Genomic DNA, 25,635 nt, shown 5'->3' with positions numbered 1-25,635 from the left:
TCTACTTTACTATCCGAAACCAAATCCAAAACCAAATCCAAATTATGCTTGCAACCAAAAAAGTTTACAGCAACATGTGCCCGTTTGTTTGTGTGTTTGAACTGTTGACCTATATGCTTGCTTAACCTTTTTTGTTACACATGCGCTTAGCCTGGTGACGAGGCCGACGAGGAGCTTGAAGAAGACGAAGACGTTGTTGACTTTGTCATTGCCAAACGCGCCTGGCGCAGCAACAACAGCAACTCAGTTGCTGCCACGCTCACCGACTTCGAGGCCGACTCTGAGAGCAGCGATCTGGAGCAAGTGCAGCAGCTGCAGCAGCGTCGTGTTGCCAATCAGCGACGTGTGGCACTGCCCTGCATTGTGCAGCAGCAACAGCAACGTCATCATTTAACTGCTGCTGCCGCTGCGTGTCATGTAGAGATGTCGCAGACAAATAGCAGCTCCACGCCCAATTTGTCGCTGCTGCAGACGCGACACGGCAACAAGATGTTGCCGCCAAGCAGCGGCAAGCCAAAGAGCATTGCTGTTGCCGTCATTACGCCCAACAACTCGCATGGCAACAACAACAACAGCAGCAGCAATCAGTGCTTGGGCTTGGGTCATGCGCACGAGCTTAGCAAATCGCCAACGGTGCTGGGGAAATCGGCAACGCATCGCAGTCACAATGACACCTCCAAGTTCAATCGCTCCAATCGCAAGTCCAAGAACTGCGCCATCTTCTATTTCAAGCATCTGGATACGGATAATGAGACGAGCGGTGCGGGCAGCACTGATGCGGCTGGGGAGGGGGAATTTGCCGCACCAGCTAGCGATGTAAGTACCGTTATCATCGGTGTGGATACAGTTGGTGGTGATTGGTGTTCATCTTCATCTACGTGCCCAAGCTTCAAATCGATGACGACAGATTCGCTGCGGTTATCGACTTATCGACTTTCCACTTTGATTGCCAAGCCTCAAATATAAAAATATTAAATTTGCATGATTTATAGAGTTTGCTGTATTAACATGAATATTTATATTATTATCTATCTTAACTGTTGTACTCTTTAGACTTTGGCATGCCTCTAACAATTTCTTAATTAACTTTGCTGCCCCATTATATGGTAGTCATAATATTCGATCATTAATCATGCATCAAAACGTCAAATGACGTCCAAATTAACAAACGTTGAGCCTGAGGGCAAATGCTGAAAGAATTCAGCAAAGAAAACAAAACCAGTTAAAATATTGAACTTTAGAGTTGATTTTAGAATTCCTAATGAATTATTTTGAATGCAGTTAATATTATTTGTTGACTTGCCATTCAAATGAGCTGCGCGCTGTCTCGACTTGCAATTGTGGCCAACACCCACAGGTCTCAGGTGCTGCAACTGCTGGCAAGTGGCAGCAACATTTGTTGGCAACAGGCCATGGCCAAGACAAACTGCAGGCAAACGGCATTTGAGACGAGCTCAAAAGATCTTTGCTATTTCATGCAGCAGCCAACAATTTGTACCTACAATTGTTGTTGCTGTTGCAGCAGTTGATGTTGCTGTTGTGACTAGTACAAGTTACAATTTGCCATTTTGCGCAAGTAACGCTAATTAAACTTCATTTTCCACTACTTCATCCTCAAGCTCAACTTCTTCATCCTGGCAGCAGCCCACACAGTTTTGCATTTTGCTTACTATTTATTTATTTTTTTTGCTGTTTAGATACTCAAATCGGCTGATGCCTCCACGGATGACGACGACGAGGGTTGGCTCTATACAGCAACAACTACAACAGTTGATGGTCTGCAGTCGGCTGCCATTTCTTCAACAACCTCTGGCGCCGCAGTGTCCACAACAGCAGCAGCAGCAGGCACCGACGATTCGGATAAGGAGAACAAGGAGTCGACACTGCTGCTGACCGCAGCGACAGCAACCACCATCAGCAGCAGCAACTACGACAGCAGCAGCGCCTGCTCCTCATCCAATTCGAACGGCGTCTGCACAGAGACCTCGGTCTCGGTTACTTCGCGGGTTACACAAATGCAGCGCAGCAGTGTTGTCGTCGACATGGACTCGCAATTGCAAATCAATGGCAGCGCCAGTGATGGCAGCAACAGTCACTTGAGCAACAACACAAGACACATCATTAGCAACAATTGTTACAAACAACTGCAAAGCGGCGACGGCGACAACAACAACAGTGAGCAGCATCAGCAGCAGCAACAGAACATCAACAACAACAACTACACTGACAACAGCAACAATAACCATAATCACAAGCAGCAACAGCAGCAACAGTCGCGCTTTGACTCTAAACAGCAATTGCAATTGGGCGCTGATGCGGAGAACGCTGATGAGGCAAATGGAAATGCAAATGCAGCACAGGTGAGTACTAGCCCATAAACAAATGCAGCCAAACAAGCGACTTCTTTTTGATGGAAACTTGGCTTGATTAATAATGCAGATTGTTAGACTTAGAGATGGGCACAAACGAGGCTCGCAGTAAAGTTTAAAGGTTGAGAAAACTCAACTTAATTAAATATTCAGCAGAGATCGGCTTGGCTCTTTAGAACTATTTAATTTTGTTTAATCTATGATTACTTTAATCAGAAGATTTACGAGAAAGTATCGTATGTGAAGTTAACAATTTCTTGGGACTGAATATAACTATCGGAAGAACATAATTATTTAACGAAATGCTGAGTCTGTCAACTTTGTGTCTCAATTTCAATAAAAAGTGAACGAAGATATGTTAAATAGACAAATTTATAGAGTTTCGGGCTTTTTGCTTAGTTCGTGCATTTCTTAAAGAGACCTGCGCGACGCGAACTCCAAACACGACCGTTGCCCATCTCTAATTAGAATTATAGCTAGTTAATTGCTTGAGCCTGCTGCTCAATCATAGATCTTGGCCGACACACCTGTTGGCTAATAAGCTTCAAGTGTTGTGTCTGCCATTTATAGACCACAAATTCTGCAAATACAAATTCGCAATTCACAGTTTGAAGTACTTAGGTTCCCACAGCTGCCAGCAGTGCCTCGGACTGAGTCGAGTGTGTTCAGGTCTTGGGTCTCTCGTTGCTCGTTTGGCTACGTTACTTTTGGTTTAAGCTTTGTTTGGTTTCATTTCGATTCGATTCGATCGCTGACTGTCTGACTGGCTGGCTGGCAGTCTGTCTGTCTATTGACTTGTGTCAATAAAGTTTTGTTTGCTGTTTGGTAAGCCAAGCGAGGCGACGCTTAAAAGGGGCCACATTTTCAATAAATGGCTACCACCTCGACTTTTGTTGCAAATGCTGCTGCTGCTGCTGCTGCCGCCAACTGATGATTAAGCAGTTGGGTTAATGAAAGCGAATCATGCACCGACTGCAAATCCCGGCAGCAGCTGCCATTCAAAATACAAAATACAGAAAAAATTGGTACCAACTGCAGCTCAGACTACTGTCGACTGACATGACTGCTACACGGCTGGGCTGACTGCCTCCTGACTGACTGAGACTGCGCGTCTGAGTCCAGGAAAATGTTTTTGGGGTTTTTGGAAATTGAGCAGCGCACGTCAAAAATGGGAAAGTACGAAATAAACTAAAAACGTGTGATTTATTTCTTCATTGCAAGACAGCCAGCAACAAATGGCAAACTGATTTCACAAACAATTGAAAGGGACAGCAGCAGCAGCAGCAACTATTCGATAGCTAGACAGACAGACAGTGGGACAGACCGAACGAACGAACGAACGAACGATCGATCGATTGGCAACGAGGACACGTTCGACTGGCCAAGATTTATGGCAGAGCTCTCTGGCATCTGCTCTGCTCTGCTGCCAATTGTAATAGAGACATGCACACGAACTGCTCTTGAGGAAGTTCGGCTGACCCAGCCAGCAGCTGATTGATTATGAGAGCAGCTTTAGTTGTTTTCTTTTTATTATTTTCCATTTTAATTAAACCAAATTTGATTTCATTTTAATTTTCGTGAATTGCAGCTGCACAACAATTTCTACACTCGCGCGGATATCTGCAACATCAGCGTCTGGCCCACTGAGATGTGCAACAACAACAATAACAACAACAACAACAACAATATTATTATTGGCCAACAGAATGGCAATCGCTTGCCACCACGCTCGCCAGCCAAGTCCAGCAAGTCGGCCAAGTCGCTGGCCAGCAGCAGCAATGCGACAATGTCGCCAACTAAGGTAAGTGTGGCACATTCAAATAGTTGCCTCTTTATACGAAAAGGAAGCGGATACGTTTCCTGTAGATAGTTTTACACACAAGGAAATTCGTGTGTGTGTGTCTTCTAAGCGGTTTATTGTTAAGTTAGAAAACTAACTCGAATTCATTTGAAGCTCCAAACTGTTTTTCTCACACTTTAGTTTTCTGCTTTTACTTTTCATCAGCTGCTGGCAATTTGTCATTTAGTGTGTTGCACATTGCGTGTAGCAGTTCACTTCAAGCCAAGGCTCCAAAATTAAGGCTTAGACTCTGACCTGAGTGCGTCTCTTTTTTTCTTATAACGGCGTCTTTTGTTGCCGTTGCTTTGATTACACTTTAAGTTGAAATGCACACGAGCAGCGTTGGCATCAGTTTCGCTTTGCTTCGACCGCCCGATCGATCGATCGATCGTTGGAATCAGTTTTATAGCTTGCTGGCTGGCAATGTTGGTGGTCCACTGGCTCGTTTCTGTGCGTGTTTTGTCGCAGCCGCTCAAATTTCTCTAAGCTCTTTTTCTGACATTTTTCGTGTAAATTTGCTGGTGAACATGTCCCCAAACATGTCCAGTGACAAGTTGCTGAGTGTAATGGGCTGTAAGCGTTCATCAGGTGTAATGTAAACCAATTACTCGACTTATTTGTGAAACCCATGCGGAGTAGAGATCAAAACTCTCTTGTATGCGAAACATGGTTTTATTGGCAGCAACACGCCTGGGAAACTAAATTTGTACTGGGAAATTGGATGAGGTTCAACTTGTGCTCAAATAAGAAAAGGTAAAGCTTTTCATATGAATCTATAAATGAAGCCACATATAAAGTTGGTATATTAAAACTTGTTTCAAATTACTTATTTATCTTTATTATGCTTCATTAGTAGAATCTGTAATCAAGTATACTAAAAAAAGCTTAAAACTTTACTTTCATTCAAAGTAAAAAGCAGAATATCAATGTCACCTCAGTTGAAGAGGGTTTTGGGGGTTTAGTTAGAGTCAAAAAGATACCCGCATAGCTTTTTAATTTGCAAATGAATATTACACCTAGTTCAGCAAATTAAGGTACTCAAGAATGAACTTCTACTCCTAAGCAAGGTCATCCTCTTCCTTTGAGACTCATATCATGCAAAATATTGCATTTGGAAGAAAGTTTCACACAATTTATATGACACCATTGTCGGCTGAACTTTTATCAACTGCTCTTTCGAAAAGAAACTCTGCCATACCAATTATTTTTTATGGCTAGGGGCTAGTAGACTCTAACTGAGACTACAACGCAATGAACTCTCGCTGGACTTAATTTAATCAATCGTAGTCAGGCCGTTTATTATCAGTGTCTGGCGAGTTTGGCACTCGGCACTCTCACTTTTCTTCTGCCCAGACGACGCGTCGCTCAGCAGCAACAGCTGCTGCTGCTGCTGCTGCACCAGCAACATGTTGCTCATGTGTATGTCATTTGCATTTGTCACCGACAAGCACCGCCCCCTTTTCCCGATACGCAGCACGCAGTGAAAACCACTCGAGGGCAGTAGTTATCCAACTGGAGTCGGATCGGAGCGTCATACTCCTGCTACGCATGCGTAGCTTGTCGCTCGTTCGTTCATTCGTGTGCGTTGATTTATCGAGAGTGAAATTTGCTCTGCGTTGATTAATATTGACAAATTTCGCAGTTGGGATTTTCGGTGTTTGCCTGAGCTGCAGTCGTATATCAATTGAAACGCCTCCCAAAGCGATGTCCGAGCAGATTAAAGCGAGATAATGACCGCACCAAAAATAAAATATGTGTGTGCAAATAAAAATCAAATCACAGCCGTTCGCTGGCGCACATGATATGGAAAACTTATCTAATCGCCACGCACTTAACTGTCACGCATAAAATAAAAGATTGTGTTGTTAACAAAAGTCAAAAAAAGGTTTACTGGAAGTTGAATAAAGAAAGTTGAGCAGAATCGATGACATGCATTGATCGATGACTAAATTCGCGATTAGTTTTTACTTCCAATTCGGCAACGTTTATCTTATCAGACGCATTTGCCTGCCAGCAGCTTCGAATTTAATTTGCACACACAACAAGTGCAAAGCAAACTTTCAGTACGAATTTAGACTTTGAAGCCGGCGGTTTATCGCGCTCACCGTTAGACAAAAGAGACAGAGAGTGAAAGAGAGAGAGCGAAACGTTTGTCGCGCAACAATAGAAAGCCAAATTAAAATTGTTAAAGCGTAATTTGCATTCAGCCTAATGTAATTAAGCTGCCCGCAGTGCATGTCAAACTGTGTGCGCACTCATTTGCGATTAGATAGACGTGATTTGTGTATGTGTGCGTGCGCCCCAATGCAATTTCATTCACGAACAGAGCTTACAGCTTTTTGTTTTACTCCAACAAATCGACAGACGTAGTCGGAGTCGGAGTCGGAGTTAGGCCATAAAAAAAGCGAACGCATTAAAGAAACGACAATTGTCAAGGCCCAAAATTGGATGCTGTCCACTCTAGTGCAAAGCATTTGAACAGTTTGCCAGCCACTGTTTGTGACAGTAGATTGCATTAGAGATGAGCGCGTGAGCGGCGATAATGAATAATAATTCAGAAAACTAAGAAACAATTAAAAACAATAACGTAAGTTGATATTTAAGCTCTTTGATATTTTTATAAATTAGGGTTTTACAAACTTAAAGTAAAAAATTATTTCTAATATTTTTTTGTATATTTCATTGATGAATATAATATTTTCTTTCAAAGTTGTGCTATGTAAAATATAAAAAAATATTTATTAGTTAGTTCTTAGTACTAGTTCTTGGTACTAACAAAATTTCATGCTATATATATATAAAAAGTGTATTAAAAACAACTATCGCAGTTTCAAGACGATCGCTAGCCTCTTATCTTTTCACATTGAGCAGTCTTTTAGTCTTTTCCAGTTTGCTTAATTGGCCAATGGCCAAACAAAAAGTCAAACTCATATAATTGCCTTTAATTATCGCAAACGCCCAATCGCAAAGACCTTTCAGCTGTTGTTGCTGCTGCTGCTGCTGTTGTTGTTGGTGTTGCTGCATTTATGCTGCTGCAATTGTTGTTTGTTTTTTATGTGTGCAGCTTCCAGTTGGCAAATGTTGGACAACAAACTGTTGAAAGCCTGTAAAACGTCGACATTTTCACTAGCGCACATTTAAAAATTGTTTCCGTTGTGTGTTGTGTACTGCACGCAGTTTGACATCTACCAGTGACTCTCAAACGTGGCTGGCTGGCTGGCTGCCTGTCTGTCGCACTACAGGAAACTGTTAATTAAATTAAGCCAAAGATTAGCAATAAACTCGAAAGTGTGTGTGAGACAAGAGTGAGAAAACGCAAAATAAAGTTGTGACTAAACAAAGTGCGATAAAAGCTGCAGATAAACTACAAGTCAATTACCAAGTAAATTATAAACGAATTTGTACTTGAAAGCAAACGCGAAACCTTGAATTGTGCAATGCAATTTGTAATTAAGCATTAAATTTAATGTGTGTGTTTTGTCGAAAAGGTTAATGTAAAGTGTTTGTCGTCAGACCATTTTTGTTTGTTACAAAAAGCATTTGTGGAACGCTTCGTTGCGCTTCGCTCCATAGCAAATAAATTGGCGTAGGGTCTTGGTCTTGGTAGTTTAAAATAAAGTTTGACATCATCAAATTAACATTTGTTAAGTTTGAGTTATATAAAATTTCAATATGGCAACAGATGTGTAGCATATTGAAAAGAATGAGATAAGATATCTGCCATATATAGTATATAGATATTGAAATGTAGACAACCCAAATGAGTAAAGCCTTGCAAACAAAGTTCTCGGGAGTGACAAGTCTATGACAAACCCATGCAAGCGACTGACTATAGAGATAAGAAACTGAAACTGAAACAAAGCGTAATAAAAAATATAGAAATGAATCTAAATGCAACGATGACGTTGAACTGAAAGTGCGATAAGCCAACCTCTTGAACCAAGCCGCGACTATTTTGCAGCTGCTGATTAGAGAAGGAGAGAGAGAGAGAGAGAGAGAGAGAGCGAGACCGCGAGAGGAAATTGTTTCAACACTTGCGCTCAGTAACTGCAAGTTGCGCTGCAATTTGCTATATTAATTTTAACTTGCACTCACAACTTTTTCTTTCTCTCTCTATCATTTACTGACTCTTTTTCTCTTTTGCTATTTGCAGGGCAAGGTCCCGCATGATTCAATCAAGCAGCTGGTGCTCGAAGCGGAGCATTTAGTGCGCGACGCTCAAGAGGCAGCGTTGAAAACGCCGCTGAAGCAGAAACATTCCATCATCAAGATTTCCTCGACGGTCAAGAAGCGCGACATTAATATGCCCGGTCCCATTAAGCAGCGCGTCGAGGTAAGTTACTTGCATTAAAGCCACAAGCATCGAACTAATGTTAACTCATTTTGCAGCAATGGCTGGAGCATCAGCCCTCAACGCCACAGCTGCTGCGTTTGGAGGCGCCGCATAAGCCGGATGATTGCGAAGCTTCGGGAGAGGCTTCCGAAACGGATTCCATGCCACAGCCAGGCGGCAACATCTGCGGCGGCAACTCGGACTCTTCGGAGGGCTTCACCGACTCCATTGCCACTTGCATGCAAACGAGCACCAACTCGTATGGCAACTCCACGGAGCGCATTGGCGGCTCCGCTGAGCCCATTGCACAGCCAGCTACGCCGCTGGGCTATGGCAGCAGCAATCAAAGCCTGAATGCCAAGATTGTCAAACGCACGCAGACGCGTCGCAAATCGGAGCGTCCCTGGTCTGTCTCCTGTCTATCGCAGCTGACCACAGACGCCGCTCAGCTGACCACCACCATTGTGGAGAGCTCACCGCCCGGCTTGGCCAGTCATTCGATTAGTGAAAGCGCCTTGGACTCGCTCTCGCCCGGACCACGAGCACGCGCCTCCTCTTCCGGCACTGGCAGCAACACGGCACGCAAATCCGACAGCAAGGGCTCGCTGCGTCGTCGTCGCGCACGCAAGAAGCGCGTCTCGGCTGCCTCGGCGGGCAAGAAGTCCGACTCGGGCTCCGAGTCACATGGCGATCTAACACAGACGCTAATGAAATCATGCGAATCGATGTCCTCGCAGCAGCTGCAGGAGTTCACCAATGCTCTGCTTAGCATTCAAAAGGGCGCAGCGCCGCTCAGTCCCAAAGCAGAGGGACTCATCGCAGAGGGTGAAGCAGAATCCCAGCTCATGGTGCCCAAGTTCCGTGTGGGCTCATTCACCACGGCGGCTCTGATGGCCAGCGAGATACGCTTGGGTGCGCTGGCAGCGCTCTCCAATTATGCGCACGAGGATGAGCAGCAAGCAGGTGAGTGGCCGGATGAGAAGCTAGATAAGAGACTGGAGTGTTTATAAATAAGATAGAGAGAGATTAGGAAAACTCTTTACTTGGCAACTGCTATCACTGTCAATCAATTGTCATTTTTAGCTTTTGACTACTTGAAATTATGAATATTAAATTATTATCTCATATGTTAAGTAAACAATTGTAATAGCAACAATTAAAACAGCAACACTCAACAACAAAATCATAACATTATTAATTGGTTATAAGTTTTGTTGGTGTAAGCTTTGCTGCTATAATTGTTGGTGTTACATTGATTGTTGTTGTTAGATCATTGAAAAAATTACTAGAAATAAGTTCAGGGCAATATAAGTAAGCAACAGGTTGCTGCTAAATACAAATAATTCGAATTTCGTAATTGAAGCGGCATTCACGCTCTTAAATTTCGAAAATTCGAACTTAGGTTTCGAGAGTCTGAGAGACCACAGATCGAGGCACTGAGAGTTTATGTAATGAGTGCAGATGAACTCTCGCTTACTTAAGCTATGGAGATCTAAAAAGAATCAGCGCATATTATTTTCTGATATGAAAGAGAGATTTGCGAGTGCGAGAAGGGCCTGAACCAACTCCATTTGTTCATTTCATTGAGAGCGGTGCTTATTGCTGTTTTCAATTTAGCAAATGTTCTACCTTTGATATTCATGGGAATTTGTCTATTAAATGTTTATATTTTTGTTAAATTTATATTCTTTAAGATTTGTTGTCTTAGCTTTTGCTTTTATATAATATTATCTATTGCTTTACAAACTACTTGACTTCTCTATTGTACATGTGTCTTTCTCTCACAAGCACGCACGCCCGTACCGAGGCCAAAAGGTACCACCAATGCACCCCAAAAGCAAAAATCCCACACATTTAAATTTCCCTTATGAATAAAGATTAAGCAACAAATGCAAATGCATTAAATACAATTTTTATTTTTGCATATAGAACTGAGCACTGAGGAGCATCACAGCAGCATTTCGGAAACCGCTTGGGACAACTATCAAGAGAAATACAACTCGGAGAACTATTCCGAGGGCTTTGATTCAGACGCAGCGCGTCGTCTGTTGGAATTCGGCGACGACTATCGGTGAGTAGCGGCGAGAGCAGCGACCTTCAGCTTGCGTGCCAAGTATTATTTATAGCCAAATGTTTGAATTTGAATTGAAATATTATTTTCTCGTCTAGCAATTTCATTGATTCGCAGTCCGACTGCTGCAGCTCGCTGTCGGCAGCGAATAATCTGGACTCGTTCTCGCCACCGCGCATGGACTCACTGCAGCAGCACGAGCTAAAGGCGCTGCACATAACACAGGAGACCATCACCAGCAGTGTGGATCACACCAGACGTCAAAGGGCGCTGGAGTTGCAATACGAGCGACGCCGCAAGACGCTTGAGGTGCGACGCAAGTCGTTTCAAGGTGAGTTGCAACAAACAAAACTCCAAGTGCAACAAATGCTAATAAATCAAATCAAATTTAGATATGGAGCAGCAGCAAACTGCAGCGAATGCAACACTGTCCGCTTCAGCTACAGCGCTGATGACGCCGAAGCAACAAGGCGTGCAATCAACTGGACGCACTGAATCCGTTGGACGCAAGTTGGAGTTTGGCGCCAGCATGAGCCACTCGGCGCAGTCGCTGCTGCGTCGCACTTCGGAGAGCGACACTTCGACGCGTCGTCGTCGCACTGTCACCGCCGATGAGCGCAGACGCAGCTCGCGTAATTTGGAAAAGTGCATCAAGCTTATACCAGCTACTTCGTCGTCCAGTGGCGAGGAGTCTGAGGATGGCGAGCAGGAAATGCGTTCGCTGCTGCAGCAAAGTCGCGATCGCTTGGAGGATACGCGTGCGCTCAAGATTCGTTGTCATCTGCTTAGACCAGAGGATTATGTAAGTTCCCCCCAATCAATGGACTACTTGCTTGCCCATGCTAATGTTGTCTCTCTCTCTCTCTCTCTCGCTTGCAGCACGAGATTATCAACACTTGCCGTGACAACATTCGCTGCCTGGAGGCCGTGCTACGTGGACCGCCGGGCACGGTGCTGTCGAGCCACTGCGCCGGGCAGACAAAAGGTGAGTGCTTGCCACGCAGCTGTCGGCTCTTGCTGCGCCTAAAGCAGCCATCTAGGGATGCAGCTGCCACCTCGACAGTCTCAGCGGCAGCAACGCAGCTTTCCACCGAGTGCAAATGTGCGCCCATCACGCGTTTTGTGGCACGCGTCATCGACTTTGTGTTGGATGTGCGCAATTTGCTGATGCATTTTGCTCTCTATAGATTCTTGGCCGGCACGCTGCGGTCGCTCTATGAGCTGGTCAACCGGCCCATGGGGCGGCTGGAGCGTTTGTTTGCCGGTTTCCGAGGACTGCTCTGAAAGCGCAGTGCCTCTCAAACTGCCTGCTTTGCCTTTAATTGCCTAGCGATGCTTTTAAAGCTTATTAATTTTGTATTATTTTGTATTATTATTATTGCTGAAACAGTTTATTTTGTTTATGCATTTGACAAAACGCATTTTGCATCGAATCTAATTTTGCATTTTTGTTTATTATATTTTTATTTTTAAAAATTGCATATTATTTATTTTGCGCATTTACTTATCTCTTTTTTTGGCAAATAAAAATACCATTTTTATATCAACAAAAAAACACCAATGCCTTAAAATTGTTCTATTTTTGATTTTAAGTATAATTTTGTTTGTATTGTACATTTAAATTTAATTAATTGGTGTTTTTGTTTCGTTTAACTAAAGCTCTAATATGCTTGTGTTATTGTCAAATGTTTAACCAAAATTTATTTAGTAATAATAGTCCATAATTGTTCTTTAGTTCATTTAATTTGTAACTGTACGCTTTACTAATTTATTTAAATTTGCTGCTAACCCGCGCACACGGATGGGCTCACACTTGTACTTAATTTATAATTTTTACAATTTAATTATTCAATTAATTGTATGATTGTTCGCTGATTGGTTGCTCAATTGCTATTGCTTACAGTTTGAGAGCAATTGTGTCCAGGCTAAGTTCTTCGAACTGTTGCGCTGCTGCTTGTATGCGTGGCTGTAGAACTGTAAAAGCAATATAAACATGCAATGTTATAAAACAGCTGACGTTATTTTTGCAGCTGACGTCATTTTATTTTTCTCTCAACAAATACGCAAATGTTTGTTGATTTATTTAAATTCGTTTGCCAAGATACATTGCTCATTAAACTGTGCAGAGCTAAAAAATTATATGCACGTAAACCAAATTGTTTTAAGTGCATTTCAAACCCGCGCTTTAAAGTCTAAGACTATCAAACTGTAACTTGAAACGTGGTCGATGCTCGCTCTCTTTCTCTTATCTATAAACTTACTCGCATCTCTTACTTTTTCGGCGACTGCGCAGTCGCTGCTTGAGCAGCATTTGTGAGCTGCCGAACTAATGCGACACACACACACACACAGTCGTCAAAGCCGAATTGCGTGTGAATCCAAGTTCAAAAGTTAATTTTCGTGCGCTCTCCCTCGCTGCCGCTCTCGTCGGCCGACGCAGACGTGCCTTTACCTGAAAGCAGCTGCGACGCAAGCACACAGTAGTGGCCTCAGTTCTCTTTTAGCACGCGTTCAAAACGGTTCTGCTTCCGTCGTCGCTGCAGCCGTCGTCGATTTAGATTTTGATTGTTGTTCCCGAGCAAGCTTTAAGAACTCGCAATAATTACAACATTTGCCTTAAAAACAAACGACTCCATTATAACTGTGATAGCAACAAACGAAATCTGTCTAAGATAGAAATTAAGTGCAAACTAACAGTAAAACTAAGCCATTCATAAAAGTCGCGTGTTTGCATTGAGTATAAGCGTACGTGTGTGTGTGTATAAGACTGAGAAATATAAGAGTGAAGGCAATGAAAACGCTTTCGTAAAGTTTTCCTATTGTTTACAGTGGAGTTTTTTTTAGCTGCTCGAGGTCAGCAACGCTGTTAATAAATTAATTTTTTTAAAAATCACTCTTATTGGATTTACATACATAAGTGTGTTTGTGTGTGTGTAGTAAAGTAAACAAATTGAATTGTGCATAAACGCAAATTGATTATACAAATTGAGTTCAAGTGGCGCCGACTGCTAAAGCAGCTGGCAAAGTGATTCAAAGTGGGTCACAAAAGAACCAAGGGTGGGACAGCGAGCTTAAGAGAGAGAGAGGAAAAAGAGTCAAAGCATGGGCAAAGTCAATGTCGCCGTTCAAACGGATCTCTTTGGCATGCTGTCAGCCAGCTCGTCATCCTCATCGTCACGTTCGTCATCAGAGCAAGGTAAACAGACTAAAGCACACAATGCGACAACCGTTATGTGTGTACAGAGATGAGAGCTTATGCTTAAGCTAACAGACAATGCAAAGAGAGATCGTGCACAATAAAAATAAAGCTCAAAGTAAAGTGTAAGTGAGGTAGAGAGCAAGGCCAGAGATAAGGGAAAACACACAAATTAAAAGCTAATGCAGTAAAAGTGAAAAGCATTATTTGGGTGGAGCAAACATTAAAAGTGAAATACATAAATTATATAAGATTAATTCAAATGGAAATGCAGCTGTATTGGCTTAAAGATCAAAGCAAACAGAATAACAGAACTTATGAAATATCTTTTAAAAATTACAGCAATTTTCCTTGAAAGCAAAGAAACTTTCTCAACGCTCAATTTAACAAATAGTCTTAGCTGCTATTAATGCCGTAGCAGCTGCAATTAACTAACATTAGGCGCATCATTTATAGTTGATCGTCTGCCAACTTGACTGTTCTTTTGTATATTTGTGTCACATTGTTGACCCACTTTGCAGCCACTTGTTGTTTTTGTGCTCTAAGCCAAATTGGGTTGAAGCCTGTCTAGCAGACTTGACTTGAAGCGTTCGTTGTTGTTCTTCATTTCCCGCTAATTAGACAGACACAGCCGCTGCCACAATGAAGTTGCTAATAAAGCCAGCAGAGGGCGTGGCAGTTGCATAGGGCGCTGCATTTAAAGCCATCACGCTTAGCTTGGCACACACTCATTAACGGTATTCGCTCTTACTCCCTTTATGGTCAATTTTAGTCGTTCCGCTTTTAAAGTTTCAGCTTTATGGCTACCATATTGCCCTCCAGTTACAAACAACAGTTGGAAATTATGCCGGAACCGGTTCGTTGTGTCATCGCAGAGGTTCTACTGTGGCGTCATACTCTGCATTAATTTTAAAAAATTAAATATGTTATCTTTGCTTTTTGTTGTTTTTCTCATATTTTTTTTATGTAGCTTGCCCCCATTTGTGGTTGACCTTCAATTCGCTGGAATTAAATCATTGAAAATCGTATCGAATTGAAATCGAAAACAGTTGAAGTTTTTTTTTATTAACTTATAACCACAGCTCAGCATTGTCGCTAACTATTATTAACTCAGTCGACTGTTCTGGTTGCTCAATTGAAGCTTTGAGTATTTCACAGCTTGACGCCGAATTTCTCGCTTCCATTAAGCTGTCGCTAATCAGCTTTCAAAAATATACAAGCATGTCATTATATATATAGAAATACTTTGCTAATTGTTGTTGAATCTGTTGTCGTCATCAGTTTTTATTTTTTGCTTACTGCGCACCTTTTAATTATGCAAGATTATATATTAGCCATATATTTATTTCGAGCCTGTAAAGCTTACCAAATTGGTTTGCAGCTTACCTCATCAGCTTTAACTATTTGTTTGTCTTTGACTACAACTAAATAAACATTGTTCGCTTATTTGTTTGTCTGTCATGTGGCATCGCTTACATTGAGTTAGTTGGGCCAAATTAGAGACAGCAGCGGTGCCGGTGCCTGGTAGCCAAATGGAACCGCCGCCAGCTTTGACGCTCCCATGTCGCAGTCACTGTTATTTATTGTGCCTTGTCACGCTAGCAAAAAGCCTTTCTTCAGCTCTTGGCCAGGCCATAATGGAGCTTCGTACTGCTGCAGTCAAGCAAAAAAGCAAAGCAAAGCAAAGAAAGCAGCCTGTGTATTTTAGTCGCTGAAGTTTTTGTGTCAAGGAGGCCAGATAAACATCAAAATGTTTTTAAATTGAGCATATTTCTATGCAATGAAGTTGCTAAAGTAATTAAGTTGCAAATGTCTGTTTGTATTTATTATTTTTATGAAATTACTTGGTTCACATTAGATCAAAATCATTTTAGATTCGTTTGTCTGCCTTGAATTTCCAGCTGTCTAAAACGCATTTGCTGGTTTCTAGTCTTTAGAGTCAAGACTTATGTAATCAATCATTCTTTTCTTTTATTCACTAAAAATGATTGACTAAATTGGTCATACATTAATTATATTTAGGTGTTAGTTATAACAAATATTTTAGAGAAAGGCGCATAAAACTGAATAATAATTAATATCTTTGACAAATCAACATAATACTGAGGCGTAGTGATTATATTTGATTATATCAACTAAATATTTGTTATTAATTAATATTAAAATAATTTTAAATAATCAATTACCAATTGCAATAGAGTTCTTTGAACTTCAAAATTAATTTAATATATAAAATGATTATAAGCATAATTAATATCAAAGAATTTTTTTTATTTTTGAAGAATTGCTAGCTAAAATTCAAAAAATCAAACAGCATAATTTTTGGCTCTCTTGCGTTTCTTAACGCACAAATATTTAAAGTGTTTGTGTTATATTTTTATTTAACAAAAATAATTATAAGCATATGAAAATTGGTCATTGTCGCTGGTGTCAACATAGTTAAGAGTAATTATTAATTACATATATACTAACGCATTAGAACTAGCTAAAGAGAGAGAGAGAGAGAGAGAGTGCATTGCTTGCTATTGAGAAAGCGATTTCACTGCTGAGATAAATGCTGCCACTTGTTGCAGCTGACAGCTTGACATTGCAGCAGCGCCACCCACCCAACGAATGCGCCCACTTATACTGAGAGAGAGAGCAACACGCCTACGTGTTAAACAAATTTTTGCACTGAGCAAAGCAAAAATGTTTTAGCCAAGTTTTCAAGTCAATGCCCTTGGCTTTTGTTTGCGGTTGCAAATTTGCATTTGCTTGTTTTTCTGTTTGGGCTTTTAATTTATTGTTTAGCTGCGTGACGAAATGAAAAACTTTTTCATTTCGAAATTATTTTTAATAAATTTACATGACATTAGAATGCGCAAAGCTTAGCTGGCAAACAATTAAGAGAAATATTAAATTATGATTAAAGTGAAAGTGCGCATTGTGCATAATTTCATTTTCCTCAATAGTTAATCAATTTTATGTGCAGTTAGCTTTTGTCGCTGCGGTTAGAGCCACGTTGGCTGTCATTAAGCCAAGCCAAGAGAGATTATTAAATACAAGTGCAAGCAAAATCACTTTGCAGCTTCAGGTTGATGACTGAAACTGATAATGCAACGCCACACCAGCTACACGCCACTTAAACTTGCCACAGTTGTGCAATCTGCAGTGCGTAGACCCAAGATGCTGCCACAAGTTGCAAGCGAGTTAGTTTATTATGCCACATCCCCCCAGCCCAGCCCAGCGCTTTGCCTTTTACGCTCAGTTGCAGTTTTGCAGCTCAATCGCTTTGTTGCGTTTCGCTCGAGTTGCTTTTGGCTTGGCTGTGGGCTTGGCTGGCTCGCTGCCTGCCACAAGTTCAGTCAACCAGTTTGCATTTGTACGCCAACAAGTTCGGTTTATTTGCTTGCCACTCGAGCTGCTGTTGCAACTGCTACGCAGCCTAAAGTGCGTACAACATTTGGTTGACAGTTCGTTTTACTTTATTTTGGGGTGAAAGTAATTTCGTTTGCCAAAAATTAATAAATATTCAGTTCACATTCGTTCATCGTTGCAGTTGCATTTGCTTTAGTTCTGCGTAAGTTTGAAGCTGCTCTGAATCATTTCCGTTAATGAAAACAAGTTGTAAATAAAATTTATCTGTGTGCAGAGCCAGTCCGCCCAAAGTGCAACTTGATGTGTGTTTATACTTAAGAATAAATATGATTTATCAAGTTTAAGTGCTGCCCACTCGAGTTTTCAGTTGAGGCAATTTATATGATAAACTGACAGATACATAAAGGTATAAAGGAAAAATACAAATAATAAATCACATTAACAAAATAAAGTGTAATGAGACTCCCAACAATATTAACTTTTGTTTTTAGGGCTTTTGAAAAATAATTGATTTGAACAAATTAATCTTAAGAGTCTTTATTTTCCACGTCGAAATTAAGCTTCAGCTATGAAAATGTGAATAAATGAGTTTAGCTCATGTTTGCCACTTAACACTAATTTTGAAAAATATTTTAAAATTTTTAAAGTAATGTTTACTATTTTGTAAGCTAAATTAGCATTTCAACTTTAATTCAGTATATTAAGTGTCTGAATAATTTTTTATAAATGCAACTTACAATTGCTTAACGCTAATTTATGTGTTAAATATTTTTGAAAATTTTATTTAAAATATTTCTAACGTGGCAATAGAAAATAAAGTGAGGCAGCCCCATGGAGCTGTAGCAATGAACAATAAAAGCCTTAAAACTTTTATGTCTTAGGGATGAGAAAAATGTTGAGTATAAACAAAATTGAGTCATTATTTATTTTAATTATTTCTTCTACACACAATTGAGTGTTTACAATAGTTTTAATTATTTCTATGCTGGCTACAAGTGAAAAAAGCTGCTGCCTGCCTGTTTGGCTTACTAAACAAACAATTTAGGCAATGTTTTTATTTAGTTTTAAGCTGTGTAAACAAACGAAAGTCTCGCGTTTAATGTTTATTGTTTATTGTTGAAAGCGAAAGGTATGAATTACGTTAAAAGGGCGCAATGATAATGATGAAGGCAATGGCAATGCCAAATGCGAATGCGAATTTGAATCTCTGGCGTCGACACCAAAGTCCACAAAGCGTAGCCGCCTGATGGCCAATTACACGTCGCTTGGCTTTCACCAATTTAAAGCGCACTATTAACTCTAACTCATCGTTGTTGTTGTTTTGGTTGTTGCAGATCTGTTGGCAGCCTGGGAGGATTTGCTTAACTGGAGCGAGAATGCAGCTGCCGCACGCAATCTGCAGCAGGAGATGAGCGCACTGAAGCATTCACTGCGTCGCCTGGGCGATAAATGCACACCCGAGCTGCTGGACACCGAGCCGGCCATACAAATCGCAGTCGAGGCGCTCAAGGTGAGTCTCCCAACTCTGAGTTGTGTATTGAAAGTTTGCCTAATCTATTTTATCTAATTGCAGCAAGAGCAAGCGCAGCTTAGCAGCTATCGCACCAACATGCTACGTCTTAATGCTTCGGTGCATAGCTGGTTGACACGCCAGGAGCGTCGTCTGCAGCAGGAGCAGCAGCTGCAACAAGAGTCCGAACAACTTTTACACAAGGAATTGAGCAAGGAGCAGCAAGAAGTGGGCGCAGCAGCGGGCGTGGCCATTACAGTTACCGATAGCAATGGCAATCAGCTGATGGAAGCGCTGCCAGCTGTAGCCGAAGCTGGCACCAGCACCAGCAGCTGCGATGTGCACAATTTGCTCAGCGCCGAGCAGGAGTTCCATCGTCATCTCAAGGATGAGGTCAGCGACATGTACAGCGCCTGGGATGAGGCGGATGGCAGGTAAGCGAGCATTAAACAAAGTTTCCAAGCTTCATTCTAAACATTTATTTATTTATTATAGAATCAACTCGCAGCTGGAGATGCTGACCAACTCATTGATTGCCTGGCGTCAGCTGGAGTGTGGGCTAAGTGAGTTCCAGCTCGCGTTGGGACAAGATCGCGGCACACTTAAAGGTCTGGAGGGTGCTTTGGATAAGGGACAAGCCACCCCAGTGGAGCTGGCGCAGAATGTGAAGCTGGTGGCCAAGCTGCTGTCCGAGAAGGTCAATGTCAGCCAGGAGCAGCTGCTGGCCGTGCAGCAGCATTTGGATCCCAATCACATTTATCACATTGCCAAGTTCACAGCCTCGAATGGCTCGCTCTCGGATTCAGGCATCTCTGATGGTGGCGCCACCTCAGATGGTGGCCTGTCCGAGCGTGAGCGTCGCCTGGGCGTGCTCAGACGTCTGGCCAAGCAGCTGGAGCTGGCCTTGGCGCCAGGCAGCGCAGCCATGCGTTCCATAGCTGAGCGCATGGAAAGCGCCGAGGCGGAGCTCAAGCAATTGCAAAATACTTGCCGTGAGCTGATTGTGCGCACAGCTGCGTCGCATCAACAGAAGCAGCAGCAGCAGGCGGAGCAGCAGCTGGCCAATGGGCATGCCAAGCAGCCAAAGGCAGCAGCAAAGTCTACGCCGCCGCCATCGCCAAGCAAGCGTCGCAATGGGCGCAAGCAGAAGCAGCTGAAGAAGGAGCAGGAGCAGCAAGTGGTGGAGCAGCTGCAGCGCATTGTGGCTACCGGTGCTGGCGATGATCCGCCCGAGGATCCCACTGGCGATGCTGCGCTGCTGGACAGCTCCGATGATGATGAGGCTGAGACAAAGGCCAAGCCACGCGGTTGGGCATGGCGCATTGCGCGCGCCGCAGTTCCAATGCAATTGGCGCTGTTCACTTTCTTCTGCGCCGCCTGCATGATGCAGCCAAACTGCTGCGACAATCTGAACAATCTGTCCATGAGTTTTACGCCTCAGCTGCGCTATATACGCGGCCCGCCTCCGATTTGAGCGGCACGCGCTGCGTTTTTATCTAACTAATTTACGAATATGAGTAAGGAGTAACTTAAGCAAGAGCTCTCGGCAGCCGAGAGTTGCAATCAAAACGGGCAACGCCACACAGAGAGAGAGGCGACCTGTTCCTCCCCCGCCAGGACGCGCGGCTAGGACGCAGCATCAAAGGAAGCGCATCAAATGTCCTTTTGCACTTGGGAGCAATCAACGCAGTTTATACTTTAAGGATATGCATACATATATTTTGATTTGAGTTTTTTGAGTTTATTTGAAATATTTTCTTAGAGATCTAGTTGCGGTTTTTAACTGAGAGAACGCGTTTAAAAGTTAAGCCACAGTTTAAACAGAGATCAATTTCAATACTTAAACTGCCCCAGCAAGTACTTAGAATGAGCAAATGTCGCATGACCCATTTATGGAACAAACAAATTAATTATTTTAATGCATTAATTTCTGTGTAAACTTTTAAGTTTGAAAACACGTCAAGGCAATGGAAATCAAAGAGAGAGAGAGAGAGAGAGAGAGAGAGCAAAGCATATCGAGCAAGGCCACATAGCAAACAGAAGCTAAGCCCACAAACTATGAAGCGTCCTCCCAATCCCAAATCGGGACAAGAGGATAGCAACAGCAACATACTTAATCCAGTTGAGAATTTAGAGAGTTTCTATTTTTATATGCAAAACAATTTATATAGAGAGTGATGTGAGCAATGGAATTTATTTTTGTCCAACCCGAAGCTCGATTTAATCAGTTTTATGTCTATTATATTAATAGGATAAATTCGTATACAACAACAGAGTTCTTATTCTTACACTTAATTTGGCAACACAGCAATTAAATTATAAACTCTACTTTTAAGTTTTCGTATTTCATGTGCGTTTTTCACAAGAAAACTATAAAAAAAAACTTCTATATGAAAAGCCAATAAAAAAATATATAAAAGTATTACAAAAAAATCCAAAAAAATACTTGTATTCATTTAAATTACAATAAAGCTATAAATCGATTAATATATTTACTTTTGCAGTATCTGGAGGTCGTTGCACTCAACACGCGAATCGGAGGACAGATCGGCCACCAGCTGCTGATAGATGCCATCGGGCACAACTGTACCCACAATCTTCTTATTGTCCACCGTCTTAGCGCGTATCATTTGAATCTTTCTGCCATCCTTCTCGATTATCAAAGCTATGCGATCCCAAATGGGCAGCATCAGACCCGAGAGCACATGATACTGACGCACACGCAAACCGACGCCGCACTTGGTGCCAAACGGACAGCGACGATTCCAGTAGATGTGGGAGCAACTGTTTACGCATTGACTGTACTGCAAGTCCCAGTAATGCTGCACTGCATCCAGCGAGGCCTTCACGAATCGCTGGTTAATCGCACTCAGCGATTCGGGACGCACCTGTGGCCCCGTATTGGGGCGATAGATCTTCAGGCTCAGCTTGCTCGCCTCAGTGTCGGCGGGCGTGTCCGGCTGCGCATTGAGGCAGAGTATGGCGCAATTGTTGCTGTTCCGCTCCTGCTTGTACACATAGAAGCCTTCGTGGCTCTGGCGTGCCTCTCGCTTGTATCTGCGATTGAATTGCATATTAGTTGGTTAATAGTGAATACAAATTGGATATTGCATGGGAATAACTTTGAGCCAAACTATCGTATGTTAGATAAATTACTAGTTAAAGTAATTTTTTTAAAAATTTTTAATTTAGCACTAAAAATACAGAAATCTATGGAAATTTTAGTCTGAAATCTCTGAAAATACACCGAAGTAAACGCACCAGTTATAGATGGCATTGCATACAAAGGTGTGACACGCTGCATAAGGAAATTGTACAAAAATATATATAAATCCTAACTTATATATGGATGATGCTCTAAGCTAAGCTATCTATACATAAATTAAAAAGGCTTGCATTGTTTTCATCAAATTATAAACACAAATAATCAATAATATTTGATTATAGACTCTACACTGCCATTAAATTGAAAATGCCTGCGAATTGGTTGGAAAATTTGGTGTGCGGTACATACGATAATTTGACGTAAAGGATTCGAATTGCTGCTGGTTGCACTCACTTGGCCAGCGCCATTTCAAAGGACATGCCACGCAGCACTTCAAGCGTATGCAGCTCCGTTGCGGCAGTGCCTGTGGCATGATTGCGTATGAAGCGAATGAGCTTAGTGGCACTCACGGTGGAGCCATGTGCATCCAGATCCAGGATGCCCAGATCAAAGTGACCTGCGCGCTTCATTTGCAGGATAAGCGAATACATTTTGTTGAGAAAGAATTTGAAGAGCGCATTTTGCACTTCGACGCGACAGCCGAGGATGCGATTGAGAAACTTGGGTATGTTGCTGCTGTCCTTCTCAATGACAAAGATCTGCTGCCCCTTGGCGTCCTTGGAGACACTCAAGATGCCCACGCCGGACAGCGCCACGCAGCAGTCGAAGCAGAAGTCGCCCTTGTACTCCGGCACATGCAGCGACTCCAAGGGCTTCTCACTTGTGATCTGCTGCAGCACGCTCTCCAAGGCGCTGCGTCCGATGCTGTTGTCGATGTTGAATCTGGACAGATCACGCGCATCGGTGGCGCGTCTGTCGCCCTGGGTGAGTGCGCCCAAGCTCTCCAGCCGCTTGGCCACGGTGGCGGCAAAGCGACTCTCGCCGCCCAGATCCGAAATGAGAAACACATACTCGGGCGCATTGGCCTGATTGGAGCGATGAGTGCGTCCGAATTGCTGGATAGCGCGATCGGCGCTCCAGGGCAGCTCCAGCGTGATGTGCAGCCGTCGCCGCTGCACATTCAGACGCTTGTCGCTCTGCAGCGAAATGCCGCTGGAGGCTGCCTCAGATATGATGGCCACATGCTTGGTGTCGTCCATGAAGCGCTGCTTCTCTTTGTAGTTCACCAGATCCATGCTGATGTCCGCCTCGCAGCGCTGCTCGTAGCTGTAGACGCCGTCGGGCGTTTTGATGACGCGACCGCGACGTCCCGTCATCTCGGCAACGACGTTGACGCCCAGCTTGCAGATAATCTTGTCCAGCGTATTGGGTGGCATGCGGCGTCCCAGATGCTCAATGCGCTCCAGCAGCTTCTCGCGCATCGCAATGCAGCGCTCCACATCGCGCTCGCTAATCTTAACCGCCGACGCCGCCGCCGCAGCATTGGACGAGGCCAGCTCCGGCTCATTCTTCAGTGAGCTCAGATTGTTGCACAAATGTTGCAAAATGCGCTCCTGCATGGTGGTCTTCTCCACTGGAAAAGCCAAAATCCTACGGTTTGGACTGCAAGTTACGCTGCACTTTACTTACCCTTGTCCGGCTTGGGCGGTCGTCCGCGGCGCTTGCGTCCCAGCTTGTCCTCATCCTCATTCCAGACGGCATCGAACTCCAAGTCGCTGTCGCCGCCATCAAAGTCCAGCTCATCATCGGACCAATCGCAGAGCAAACGCGCGCGCTTCGGATGCGCGCGACTACGCGCGTCCACCTCGAATGTGCCCGTGTTCAGAAGCTTGTAGAGCGCCTCGCGCGTCGGCGCTGGAAAGTATTTCTCCACAAAGGACTGCACAATCATCTTGGCAGTGGACACAAAGCTGCTAAGCTCGCACTGATACAGCTCCAGATGCTCCAGCGTGCGCGACTCACCCGTGGACTGCAGCCCGATGACCACAGCTTTGCTCTCGCGTGCGGCAGCGCGCACCATGCGCACCACATGCCTCACCTTGGAGGCGATGCAGAGGTTCTTGAAGAAGCGCTGATGCGCCGACCAGAACTGGCACGTGATAATCTTCTGCACGCGATTCTCGATGCACATGAGCCGGCAGGACTTAAGGAACTTCTCGTTGATGTCCGCCCACAGCTCGGCGGAGTGATTGTAAAGCTTGTGGAACTCGCGCGTCATGGGCACCTCCTCAATGCGAAAAGTGACATCCTTGAAGCTCAGCTGACGCGCAATGTACGAGCCGCGCAGCTTCATGTCCATGGCCACGATTTCCATGGCGCCAATGCCGCGCTTCTCCACCGTATTGACGAACTTGAAGAACTCGGAGTAGCTAGTGCCAGGACCCCAGAGCCCCAGCCTAACCATATAAGCCATGTTGCGTGGCTCCGAGGCGCCTGTGGCTGAAGCGTACACCACCCTGGCCATGGGCAACAGCTGCTGCAGCTCCAGCACAGTGGTGCCCGTCTTGGTGGACTTGCCCGCATTCATGAGACTCAGATTCTTGGCCTTGTGGCATTCGTCCAGCACAATGAGGCCATCGAACTCTGGCCCCATCCACTGGGTGAGCTGCCGCAGTCGCGTATTGTACTTGGGATTGGCATTGGCGGACTCACCAATCAGCGCCGTATACGTGCAGAAGATGACGCCCTTGCGAAAATGTCCGTTCTCCTCGCCGCTTATCCTGCTGTACTTGAACTTGCTCATCGACGACACCTGCAGAAATTCGCCTGCGCCAATGTCCTGCAGATCGCGCTCTGCATCAAACTTTAGATCGTTGGACACCGAGATCCACACCGCACGCTTGCGGCCACGCAGATAGTTCTCATAGATAATGGCGGCTATGGTGCGTCCCTTGCCCACGCCGGCGCCATCGCCCAGCAGAAAACCCGCGCGCTGGCCACTGGGCAGCAGCTGCTCATGCGCTTGGCAGGCATAGGTGACCGCCTCCAGCTGCAGCGCACTCAGCCGATCCGAGCTCTGCAATTTCTCGGGCAGCATCAGCTCGTAGGTTATGTCGGGCAGCTCCACAGAGCTGAGCGTAGCTGTCTCCACCACCGCGTCGGGATGCTTGGAGCCGCCCTTGAGCTTGCTGGGCCAGTAGGAGGAGTAGGTATCCGCCACGCCAATTTCCTCAAAGTCCACCTCATCGTCCTCCACCAGCAGCGTCTGCAGCGCCTCACGCCGCACCGAAGGATAACGCATTTGCATGCCACCCACCGAAGGATAACGCATTTGCATTGCAGCATCTGCACTCGACTGACCCACAGGCGGTCTGGACTGCGACAAGTAACGCATTTGGGGTCCCTGCGAAGGATAACGCATTTGCTCTGCACTCAACTGGCCCAACGGCTGCTTGGACTGCGACAAATAACGCACTTGCATTCCTCGCTCCGAAGGATATCGCACTTGCATTGCTCGCTCTGAAGGATAACGCACTTGCATTGCTTGCTCTGAAGGATAACGCACTTGCTCAGCATTCAACTGACCCACAGGCGCCTTCGACTGCGACAGATAACGCATCTGAATCTGCGCTGTGAGCGCGTTGGGTCTGCTCTTCATATACTCGGCCACCGTCTTGGGCATTTGGGGCAGTGGAGGCAGATTGATCACGCTGCTGAAGCGACGCTGCATTGCAGGATCAGATTGCACGACCATTCTGGGTTGATAGTTGTTGATGGTTTGGAACCTCGTCTGTGTTTTGCTCGCCTCTACTTTGAGCTCATAGGCAGGCAACACTTGTGGCGCTTCTGGTTG

The 25,635-nt window shown here is 44.1% G+C and overlaps 2 protein-coding genes across 2 annotated transcripts in view; one reads left to right on the top strand and one right to left on the bottom strand.

The window, feature by feature from the left end:
* The window catches only part of LOC108598120 (klar), a 116,708-nt gene extending 95,635 nt beyond the window's left edge, over window positions 1–21,073 (top strand). Inside the window, exons 8-21 of the mRNA XM_017984736.1 lie at window positions 151–816; window positions 1,698–2,192; window positions 2,238–2,360; window positions 3,958–4,170; window positions 8,363–8,542; window positions 8,599–9,505; window positions 10,331–10,357; window positions 10,472–10,613; window positions 10,712–10,944; window positions 11,006–11,415; window positions 11,493–11,598; window positions 18,501–18,676; window positions 18,740–19,110; window positions 19,172–21,073. Of these exons, the coding sequence (XP_017840225.1) occupies window positions 151–816; window positions 1,698–2,192; window positions 2,238–2,360; window positions 3,958–4,170; window positions 8,363–8,542; window positions 8,599–9,505; window positions 10,331–10,357; window positions 10,472–10,613; window positions 10,712–10,944; window positions 11,006–11,415; window positions 11,493–11,598; window positions 18,501–18,676; window positions 18,740–19,110; window positions 19,172–20,150 (5,028 nt within the window). The 3' untranslated portion in view covers window positions 20,151–21,073. The remainder of the gene's footprint in view (window positions 1–150; window positions 817–1,697; window positions 2,193–2,237; window positions 2,361–3,957; window positions 4,171–8,362; window positions 8,543–8,598; window positions 9,506–10,330; window positions 10,358–10,471; window positions 10,614–10,711; window positions 10,945–11,005; window positions 11,416–11,492; window positions 11,599–18,500; window positions 18,677–18,739; window positions 19,111–19,171) is intronic.
* Window positions 21,074–21,143: 70 nt separating this feature from the next.
* Window positions 21,144–25,626, bottom strand: LOC108601002 (protein strawberry notch). Its single transcript, XM_033293736.1, has 3 exons — window positions 23,472–25,626; window positions 22,236–23,415; window positions 21,144–21,733 (listed from the first exon to the last, which is right to left on the bottom strand). The coding sequence occupies exons 1-3, from the start codon at window positions 25,534–25,536 to the stop codon at window positions 21,169–21,171; spliced, it is 3,810 nt and encodes a 1,269-aa protein (XP_033149627.1). The 5' UTR covers window positions 25,537–25,626; the 3' UTR covers window positions 21,144–21,168.
* Between the last annotated feature and the right edge of the window lie 9 nt (window positions 25,627–25,635).

Source organism: Drosophila busckii, chromosome 3L, assembly GCF_011750605.1.
Source record: "Drosophila busckii strain San Diego stock center, stock number 13000-0081.31 chromosome 3L, ASM1175060v1, whole genome shotgun sequence".
NCBI lineage: Eukaryota > Metazoa > Arthropoda > Insecta > Diptera > Drosophilidae > Drosophila > Drosophila busckii.
Note: the sequence above shows the minus strand (reverse complement) of the source record. Positions and strands in the feature narration are given on the sequence as shown.